Genomic DNA, 10,167 nt, shown 5'->3' on the forward strand with positions numbered 1-10,167 from the left:
TGGGCGATCACATTACCCATGCCAAAAGACCGGTCCGTTCCCCAACGACCAACGGCCTTCCCCTCCATTCCATTCAACTCCCGTACGTCTCCCGCAAAGGACAAGCCCTCCACCCTCGCCGATCCCACCCAAAGCGTCACTGCCACACGGCCCACCTCACCGTCGGGCCCACACGTCATCGACCACCCCCAGCCTCCCAGCCCCGCCACCACGCGCCCCATTCCGCCCAGCTCCCACACCGACACGCGGGCCAGCCCTCTCCCTCCCTCCGTCTCGGACCCAGACGCACGCACGCACGCACGCACGCGACTCCCCCCTCCCTCCCTCCACCCCGACCGACACGCACCGCACCGCACCGGCGAGCTAGGGTTCGTTCGTTCGCTCCGGCGTCCATCTCCGGCGAGCGGGCGCCGGGCATGGCGGGGATACGGTGGCCGCCGGAGGATCCGGAGATGTTCCCGACGCGGATGCTCGGGACCGGGGTCTGGGGCGGCCCCCCCGCCGCGGCCGCGGGGGGAGGGGGAGGCCCCCCGGGCCCGCCCGGCGAGATGGCGTCGGACGACGACCGCTCCGTGGCGGCCGACTCGTGGTCCATCAAGAGCGACTACGGCAGCACCCTCGACGACGAGCAGCGCTACGCCGACACCGCCGAGGTGCTCCTCGCCTCCTCCTCCTCCGTGGCCTCCGTCGCCGCGCCCTCCGCCTGCTCCTCCTCCCTCAGCGCCCACCACTCCTCCGACTTCAGGTCAGCCCGCCCAGGGATCCGCTGCGATCTGATTCCTTTCGTCTCTGTGATTTGGGGGAGTCCACCGATCCATCGATCGATCTCCCCCACACAATTGCATTCTGCCCCCTCCGGAACTACACAATTTTTTAGCCTGTCTGCTGAGTGGATCGAAATTGTCTCGTGTTGTTGATCTTGAGCAGCTTTGACAAGGATGTGCCTGACGTCGTGCCGCCGATGCTGGGCCTGCACAATTACCAGGACGGCGCGTACGCCGAAGACCTAGCTAATTACCATGGACGCAGCCACGCGGATGACTGGTAAGACTTCTACTTACTGCTTTTACTGAACTTGTCTACATGCGCTAAGATTTAGTTAGAGCAACACATTTTCTGCACGACCGGATGTTGAATCTTAATAAATGGAATCATGAGCATTTAGGTTGTAGCTTAGTTAGTACCATGACAATACCAGTAAGGAGCACAATCAACCTGATGTTGAATCTTAATTGATGGGATCATGAACATCATGGGAAGAGCAGTAAGGAGCGCAATCAAGGTACTATGCTGCCGCTTAATAAATGTAAAACAAACGTGACGCATGCGCTTAGACTTGCCTTTCTTGTGAGAAAAGTATTTTAGAATCGGAGCAATGAGATCTGGTATCAGGAATTATGGGCTAATATGGTTATCTATTTGGAGTTTGGCTGGTATAAGATGGTGTACGCTGCCTGTTGGCTAAATGAAAATCGCAACTGATCGTGTTATCCTTTTCCTCTGTCTGATAACTATTTTGGAAGCCAGCTGTTTCTTGCCTTTCTCAGATTTGCCTTCTCGTGGGAAAATATTTGAAAATAAAGCAACGGGGTCTGATATCAGCAAATATGGGCAAGTATTGTTTTCTATTGTAGTTTGGCTGATATAAGCTTGTGTACACCGCCCATTGGCCAAATGAATATCACAACTCATAGCGTTGTCCTTTTTCTCTGCCTGTTCACTGTTTTGGACAGACGAGCTGTTTCTTGCAGCTATCTATAGTCGGGGATTCTGTAGAGTATCACTTACTTGAAGATTTCAGAGTGAAATGACTGTCTGGTTGGCATCTGTTGCAGGTTTGGCACCGAGGCCATGGATGTCCTTGTAGGCTGGACGAAAAACTTATGCTTCAGCAAGGATTTGCCCGGCTGCAGTGTACTTGACATAGGAACTGGGAGCGGACGACTCTTACAGCAGCTTGCAAAACAAGGGTATGCTGTGGAAACAGGACACTGACTAACTTGTTGGTTTACATTTCCCAAACGTAATCTTGACATGAATATTACTGTTGTCAACTTCAGTACTCTGGCGATGAATTGCTTTTCATAATGTTTACTAGATCGATTATCTTTTTGGTCCTGGATTTGTATGCCCTACATAAACAAAGCATACGATTTTGGGAAGATTACACAAAATGGCTCTGGATGTCTTACTGATTGGTGGCCCCAGGATCCACATGTTTGTGAGACATCTCACGGCATTTTATGGATTAGATGGTTGCGGTTAAATTTTATTTCTTCCCATGTTTTTATGAGAATACTGAGATTTGGATGCCTATGTGATTGTCGCAATTAGTGGCAAGTTAATGGTAGGTGGTCCCTATTTATTCATCTTGTCTATGTATGACATGTTAAAAGATATGGAGCATCATATGATTCTCAATTATCATAATGGAGCTGTCTTTTAAAACAGCATGTAATATACTTTGAAATAGTCATACGATACTGCTTTTATGCTTTGAGGAAGATTATGCTGGCACCTGGCAGTATCCTGTTCCTTTCGAAAGGCGTCTTGGTGTTAGTTGGTTTTCGTACATAAGAGAAATTCCTTTATGCATTATGCCTGTCTCATTATTAACACCTCTTGGCAGTACTGATTTGTTATGTAAATATACAGGTTTTCTGATCTAACTGGCATTGACTATAGTGAAGCCGCAATTGAGCTTGCTCGAAACCTTGCAATTCGTGATGGATTTGAGCACATTAATTTCCTGGTGAGTTGCTCGGTGGAGCATTAGACGTTCACATTACATGATCGTATTTCATTTCCACATTTTTGCGCCTTCTTGTGCTTCAGTATGTAATGTTGAACATAGTGTCCCCGTATTTGAAAGATGAAGAAAGAACCCTTTCTGATTTATGAACCTTTTTATGTTTGCAGGTTGATGATGTTCTGGAGTCGAAGTTGGAGAGGAGATTTGAACTTGTGATGGATGAAGGGACTCTGGATGCAATAGGGCTCCACCCTGATGGACCTGTAAAGAGGTAAATGCATGTTTAGGTGTTCAGATGTACCTTAATCCGTATGAGTGATATTATTGTAAATCTTCATAGCTGTGGTTTAACACTTTGGATTTCCTGAATTTATTTTGACAAAAGGATGGGATCACTTGATTGCTTCCATGTATTAATTTGTTTCCGGTACTGCATTTCAGAATGATGTATTGGCAGTCAGTGGCCAGCTTGGTTTCCCCTGGTGGCATACTGGTCAGTACTTCCGTTGCATTTGTTAGCAGTATATTCACAGTAAAATTAACAATTGAGAAAGATGACTGCGTGCAAATCAATGGATTACCCTCTGATGTTACCTGTGCATATGTGTAGGTCATCACATCCTGCAGCAGGACCAAGGATGAGCTAGTGCAGGAGGTGGAGAACTTCAACCAGAGAAAGTTGGGCGCTATGGTCTCTGAAGGAGCTCTTGCCAGCGATGCCGTGGTGTTCAAGTACCTCGACCACGTCCAAGCTTACCCAAACGTCGATGGTATTTGCATCGCCACCGTTGCTTTCCTGCATACATGAAATATATGTATATGTATCCATCCCCCCTCTCTGCCCCTAACTTATCAGACCTGTGAGTAACAATGTACCCCAGGACAGCTGCTCTTCTATGGATGATAATTTACCTTGTCGGATACGTTATTCGCTAGTGTGGTGCTTTGTTATGGCTGGATATACTGCGTTACTGTACTGTTTTAAAGCTTATCAAGCAAATGTTGCAAACAGATGTACAGAAATTTGTATGCTCAGAAAACTGATCAATAGTCCATGCACATGTCAGTAAGACAAATCAAAGAACTGTAGATCAAGCATGAGTTGCAGGATCACAGGTTCAGATACAGGCCTGTAATTCCATGCATTTTGCAAGTAATTTTAGGCAATCTCTCGAGTACATGGGAGAGTTAGAGAAGCTCACAAGTTACATCGTCTGGGTCAGTCTTGTGGTATGTACAGAGCCACTACAATCTCCTATTTCTTGTGCACACAGAAGCGAGTGGCTTCAGACTATCCTACTACATCAGTATCTTTTTCCCTGTTTCTTGGGATTTTTGCTTCTGTTAACCACACCGACGCCGCACCGATTTGTATGGTGTCAGTAGACGGGGATAAGGCGTGGTTGGTAGTGAGGCGGCGCAGGATCGGCGTCGGCATCCTCTTCTTCCACCTCGTCGTCATCGTCCTCATCCTCGGTGTCCGAGAAGAACATGTAAGTTCCCTGGTTTCCCTGCAGTATCAAGAGATCTAGACCCCAGAGTTACGCATCAGAAAAGAGTATAGAACTCTGCAGTGCAAGTGAAACTGGTATCAGTGTTCTGCTGCTGACTGGTATCAGGATCACTACACCTAACCAGGTTCCAAACCCAACAATGGCTGGTCATTCAGTGATGAGGTTACCTGTTGGCGACGACGACGATGGAAGGTTGCCATTGCTCTCACCATCACCAAGATTGGGAACAGAATCCCAGCTGTCCTCAGCACAAGAAGCTGCTTTTTTTTCGTCCCCATAAAATGGTAAAATTCAAGATCAGAGGCTAGGCAAGAACAAGACCAGACTTTGTTAAAGAAGAGTCTGAAGATTCTGGTGTTGTGTGATGTAATGAACACAAATGTTAGCCATAGATCTTACCAAAAACAGAGCAAACGAGTACTCCCCGTCGCCGCCGACCATGAGAGGAAGAGTGTGCCGGAGAACCAGGAGGGCCAGGAACTGTTGGATCACAATGACATAGCTAGCTGTTAATTAGAAAGCCCTTCATTGATCCAAACACAGCCTATTCTGATGAACTCACAATGATAGCGACTGTCCGGCAACACAGGGCGCTGCTCCTTGTCCTGACCGGAAAGTAGTCGTCGTACTCGTCCATGAAATCGCGCTCCGAGGGCACCATTGTTATGACCTGAGAGTCGTGGAGATCGTGCCGCGCGACCTCCCAGTTCCCCCTGTGGACAGGAGAGACGTTTTACAAAGAGACATCACCATGGTTTTGCATCAGGAAAAAGCTTGTGAAATGGCTGCCTGCCTGAAGTTCATTGGTATGCTTCCATAGTGGAACAGCTGCTGTGGGGCAGTGTAGCCTGGCCTGAATTGCTGTAGAAATAGAGAGTTCATGAGACTAGAGGTACACATGTTTATCTGTTTTTTCAACAAAACAAAACAAAACAAAAATAACATTGATCGTGTAGATAGGCAATTTTTGTTTGTCTTTTACCTGCAAGCATATTTCGCAGATGGTGTCGCCCTTCTCATTGCACCAACGCTGGATGCATTTTCGATGGGCATACTGCAAGAAGGAAAAAAAGGGTAATAGTTTAATACTATGTACTCCACCGGTGTAATCGACCGAAATACAGTGTCTTCTTAGTACATTCCAAGCATATCTCTATGATGATGATAATGGATCATCAAAAAGGACAAAAGGCCAGAATGGTTCTTAAAAGTTTCAGCTACATTTGACCCTGCGTGGAACATAGTGTAGGTAGTTGTCTCACGCATTGTGTGATGATGATCTAAATATAGCTCTCTCCCTTGCTTCCAACTTTGGGAAAGCAAAACACCTACACTTATTTTGCATTATTATTTACAAACAAGTTTTTTTAATATCATGTTTTGCACACACTATATATACATGTCACAGTCCAAAAAGGAAGGCCAACATTAGGCACTACTACCTTCCAAGCTACAATTTAGGCAAACATAGTGGATTTTATCCTGAGATTGCTGACCCTTTTCACATAATACTTAACTAATATAGAACCTACTGCATCTAACCCCAACCATAACAAATATCAACACTTCTTCATGGCAAGTCAAAACCACACTCATTTCTACTTTTTAGCACTACATGTCTATTTATGTCGCAATCCAAAGAGGAAGGCCAGCATTAGGCATTGCCGCATTGCCTTGCAAGCTACATTGAGGCAAACAAGGTTGATTTCATCATCAAATCCGTCACTGAGCTTTCCTGATACTTTAATTAGATACAACCTACTGAATCTAACCCCAACCAAAAATAACAAAAAATCCTCATGGCAAGTCAAACTTACACTCCACTAGTATAGTACTACTACGTACTGGAAACCAAACTAGGCACCCAAAATTAAGATCAGAAACACCGATTATATCAAATTTCCCATCCTATATCAGAAAACTTCTGCAGCTGTTCTGGATTCTTTTTTTGGTCAACGAAGTTAAATTACTGCAAAATTCCACCAAAAGGGGATTTTTTTTTAATAATCAGGCGTTCTGAACATTGTTGTGTTTTGTTACCTTGAGGCTGCCGCGGCAGGCGCAGGGGGCCTCCATGCCGGTGTCCCAGTCCTCCTCCTGGCAGATCCTGCACTCCACCATCTTGCTCGGGTCGCCGCCAGCGGCGGCGATGTCACAGCAGTAGACGATCGCCGCCGGCGTGTCGTCCGCGGCCGGCTGCTTCCTGCTCACGATGGCCGCCTCCAGCGTGGACTCCGTGAGCAGCCGGTCCACCAGCAGCGCGAGGTGTTCACCCATGGGCCCTGCAAGCACGCACGCAGACGCAGGTATAATCATCCATGGCGGCCTTTAGACTCTGTCTGTCTCGGGCATGCAGTTGCAGGCTTGCCGAGCGGGGGAATGCAATGCGAATATGCAACTGCTGGTGCTTCTTGTATTTATTCTGTGAGGAACTTGCAGGTCCCAACCGCCGGCTGCGAGTGTGATTAAAGTGATTGATAACCGCAAGGAACTGGGAGTTAACAAAGCCATTTTTTCTGTTAATCTGAAGCAGCTGGAATCACTGGCAGGCAGCATCGGCATCGAGAGCAAGAAGGGGACAAATTTTCTGAAACTTTTGGACGGGAAACGCAAGGAAGGCGACTGTCGTGTGGCGTGCATATGCATAAAACATTCATCGCATCACAGCGCTGTAGACAGCTTTAATATTATTATTCTTTGGAGCAGAAAAGAATACACCACCGAGCAAGGGGAGAGACAATCGATCGAGAGCCAAACCCAAGAAAACTCACCTAGAGAAGAGAAGAGCAGAGCAGAGCAGGGAGAAATCAAGAAGAGATCAACTGAATGAAGATGGCTTCGAGGTTTCAGTGGTCTGACTGAATATGGGTTATATTAGAAATGAGCAGCAGCACAACCCAACGAAAATGAGCAGTAGAAGAAATGTTTACCTTGCGGAGGTTAGTTATCACCAAGACGGCAGCAGGGGGAGGAGGAAAGCTTTGAAGGTTGGATTTGGGGCGTGGTTAATGGCCAAGGCAAGTGAAGGAGGAGAGGTTAAGCCAGGTTTGGGAAGCAAGAGATGGAGTGGAGGGGGATGTAAGAAAACATTGGAGGCCAAGCCAAGGGAAGGAGAAGGGAAGCGCAATGGAGAAAGAAACACACTCAGTCACCTCCTCTTCTTTCTTTCTTTCTTTCTTTCTTTCTCCTTGCTTCTCGTGGGATTTAAATTGGAAGACAAGAGAGGAAACGCAAGGCAAGGGGGAAGAGGAGAGGAAGGGGAATAGGTATATGCATCTGTCTGTCTGTCAGTGCATCACCTCACCTCACAACAACCTCACTGATACTCCTGCTGCTCTTCTCTAGTGCTGCTATCCCTTTGTCACTTTCCAAAAGCTTTCCACGCTGCTTTCTTCCAGGGCTCCCTCTTTCTTTCTCTTTCGTTTATTTTCAACCCGTTTGTAATTGTATTGGAGCTGAGAACAAGTCAGAGCGGTCAAAGTAAGAATGGAGAAGTAAACTCGTGACATTATTACTCACAAGGTTTCTTCGGATCTTCAGAGAGAGTGTGTGTGTGTTACTCATGAGTTTAAATACAGTTGCAACTATGTACTAGTACTGCCCTCTCGCCATGGCCATTTCATTTCACACCAAGCAATGGCAGTGCCTGGTCCTGTCAAATGTGAACTGTTGTACTGATTTTTCCTTTTTACCTGTTGACCTGGGATCGCAAGGCGCAAGTTTGTTTCCTGTGCAGCTAGATGAACACGCGCGAACCAACCGATGATTGGATGGTTAGAAAGACAGTGGTATCCCAGCCCGCTAGTGACCTGGTCTGATGGCCTGCTAATCGTGCCATCCATCCCATCAGTTAATTAGCTTGAAAGAAAGATTCTCTCTACTGGAAGAACGGAGGGGATCGCAGATGGATCCCCTGCTTGTAGCAGTGTAGGTGGCCCACCACTAACCCCCTTACCTAGGACGTAGCCAGGCAGCAGGTTAACTAACACGGCCTGCACACGTTTTCCCGCCACCCTTAATTTCCCAGCAAATTCTTGTGCTTTCACTTGGTTTCAGTATCAAGACTGCATTTACTTACGCTAAAGGTTACAACCTCAGATCACACGACATCATTAGCATTAGCATTAGTACTCCCTCCGTAAAGAAATACAAGAGCATTTAGATCATCACTACTTTAGTGATCTAAATGTTCTTATATTACTTTGCAAAGTAAGCTTGTATATGCTTTTGCTCCCATGGAATATATACAATGCATATGCTAGTTTCAACGGAAATTGTTTAGTGTTGTAATGGCATGGGTTGGAGGCCCTTTGAACATAGTGTTTTGTACCCATTTTCAAAGGGAGTGCAAAAGGAGGTTTGTAAAAAAGACCTTCTATTTATAACTACAAGCGTAAACTGCCAAATGCATGTTGACATGGCAGCCACGTGGCCGGTTTTTTTTCTTCCCCCAAATCGGTTTTGGCCTTATTTGATCAGATTAATGAGTTTATGGCCTATTTGCAACATGTGCCCCCCTTTGTAAGCAAGTTCAGGAATCGGCGGCTCATCTGCTTTTCAAATGCCGATACACGGTTAGAGTGTGAAATATGATTAAAGTGTGGCTTGGCCTTCATGACATTTACCCGCAAAACTGGGGCATGGTTGACACAGTGAAGACTTGGTGGCGCGCCAACGCCTCCAACACGACGCAATCTCGACGACCGCTTACCTGCCTTATGCTACTTGTCTTGTGGGAAATCTGGAAAGAGCGGAATGCTAGGGTATTTCGTAATGTCGCAGTGCCTGTTGGAGTTTTAGTTGCTACTCCTTCTGTCGTTGAAAGAGTGTACTTCCAACTTTGTTGGAGGGTCAAACTATCTCAAAGTTTGACCGAGTTTGTGCAAAAATATATCAATGCTTGTGAAACCAAATAGGTATATGACAAAAATATATTTTATCATGAATCCAATGCTACTAATTTGATGGCATAAATATTGGTTTATTATTGTATAAATACGGTCAAACATAAAAAATTTGACTTTTCAACAAAGTTGGAAGTACACTCTTTCAAAGACGGAGAGAGTAGAATCAAAGACGAGGCAGTGGTATGGTGTCTGGTCGGTACGAAACATTTGTGTAATACCATGCCGCGAGAGTGATATGGTATTTGGCCTTTGGCCAAGACCCCTAATACTCCTTCTTATTCAATGAAATTGACAAATCTTTTGCCTTGTTTCAAAAAAAAAAGAGGTTCAATTCGTGAGTTCGTGGCCTAAAACGTGCAATTGGTTTGAGTTAATAGCACTTGATCCTGCTGTCGCAAGATTAGGACCAATCAAGTGGGTTCCTGTGAGTCATGAGCAAATTAAGATGATCTCAGCTGCCTTTCTCTATTGCAACATTTCTCACCAACGTATAGCAACTTGACAGCGTACCACACGATGGGTCAAAAGCTAATCCGATGACCAATCCTGGAGTTCCCACATGGTTTGAATTGACAACACGTCAACGCATCCACGCCAGGCCTATAGCTATTTTGGCACAAGGAAACACTGTTAAAAAAGGTGCCCGAGACCTGTCAACTCCATTACCAACCCTCCCTACACCAGAGGGTTTGGTTTGGTCTGGAATGTGACAAAACCATAATCATTTATCTGCAGATTTGGTCAATGGAGGTGACCCAAAAAGGAGGCTCGTTAATATTCTCAACTGTTTGTTGCGCAAGTCAGCTTGGTATGTACTTTGGTTAGAGTTGGGTTTAGTTGGTGAACCCCATAGACTAATCAAGTGACATGTCTAGCTCACACTTTTTTTTGTCTAGCTCACACTCTCGCTGCATGCATGGTTCCATGGGCGGAATCATGCATGCAGAATTGCAAATGGAACATGCTGTAATTGTTTAGGTGTGCGTGTGATCTC

General features: G+C 46.0%; 2 protein-coding genes across 7 annotated transcripts; one reads left to right on the plus strand and one right to left on the minus strand.

Annotated features, from left to right (window-relative positions):
• The first annotated feature begins 285 nt into the window (after positions 1-285).
• On the plus strand, positions 286-3,711 carry LOC123059858 (EEF1A lysine methyltransferase 2). The gene is made up of 7 exons (XM_044482385.1): positions 286-745; positions 928-1,044; positions 1,836-1,970; positions 2,656-2,752; positions 2,920-3,023; positions 3,194-3,245; positions 3,363-3,711. The coding sequence occupies exons 1-7, from the start codon at positions 417-419 to the stop codon at positions 3,558-3,560; spliced, it is 1,032 nt and encodes a 343-aa protein (XP_044338320.1). The 5' UTR covers positions 286-416; the 3' UTR covers positions 3,561-3,711.
• Positions 3,712-3,819: 108 nt separating this feature from the next.
• LOC123059859 (uncharacterized) lies at positions 3,820-7,516 on the minus strand. Of its 6 annotated transcripts, none has more exons than XM_044482389.1 (9): positions 7,197-7,516; positions 7,038-7,120; positions 6,307-6,548; positions 5,249-5,320; positions 5,060-5,127; positions 4,829-4,979; positions 4,666-4,746; positions 4,434-4,523; positions 3,820-4,263 (listed from the first exon to the last, which is right to left on the minus strand). In XM_044482389.1, the coding sequence occupies exons 3-9, from the start codon at positions 6,541-6,543 to the stop codon at positions 4,132-4,134; spliced, it is 831 nt and encodes a 276-aa protein (XP_044338324.1). In that variant the 5' UTR covers positions 6,544-6,548; positions 7,038-7,120; positions 7,197-7,516; the 3' UTR covers positions 3,820-4,131. The 6 variants fall into 6 exon arrangements, with proteins under 6 accessions (XP_044338324.1, XP_044338323.1, XP_044338322.1 ...); XM_044482388.1 differs by having other exon boundaries at positions 7,038-7,124; XM_044482387.1 differs by lacking the exon at positions 7,038-7,120.
• Between the last annotated feature and the right edge of the window lie 2,651 nt (positions 7,517-10,167).

This window comes from Triticum aestivum, chromosome 3A, assembly GCF_018294505.1.
Source record: "Triticum aestivum cultivar Chinese Spring chromosome 3A, IWGSC CS RefSeq v2.1, whole genome shotgun sequence".
In the NCBI taxonomy this organism is placed as follows: Eukaryota; Viridiplantae; Streptophyta; class Magnoliopsida; order Poales; family Poaceae; genus Triticum; species Triticum aestivum.

What these genes read in the sequence shown, in the direction of transcription:
- LOC123059858 (XM_044482385.1), top strand. Translation starts at nt 417, where the DNA reads ATGGCGGGGATACGGTGGCCGCCGGAGGATCCGGAGATGTTCCCGACG. An exon ending in CACCACTCCTCCGACTTCAG is followed by an intron (nt 746 to 927) that starts GTCAGCCCGCCC and finishes GATCTTGAGCAG; the next exon opens with CTTTGACAAGGATGTGCCTG. An exon ending in TTTCCCCTGGTGGCATACTG is followed by an intron (nt 3,246 to 3,362) that starts GTCAGTACTTCC and finishes GCATATGTGTAG; the next exon opens with GTCATCACATCCTGCAGCAG.
- LOC123059859 (XM_044482386.1), bottom strand. Translation starts at nt 6,582, where the DNA reads ATGATTATACCTGCGTCTGCGTGCGTGCTTGCAGGGCCCATGGGTGAA. An exon ending in CCTGCCGCGGCAGCCTCAAG is followed by an intron (nt 5,321 to 6,306) that starts GTAACAAAACAC and finishes TCCTTCTTGCAG; the next exon opens with TATGCCCATCGAAAATGCAT. An exon ending in GCCGGACAGTCGCTATCATT is followed by an intron (nt 4,747 to 4,828) that starts GTGAGTTCATCA and finishes GTGATCCAACAG; the next exon opens with TTCCTGGCCCTCCTGGTTCT.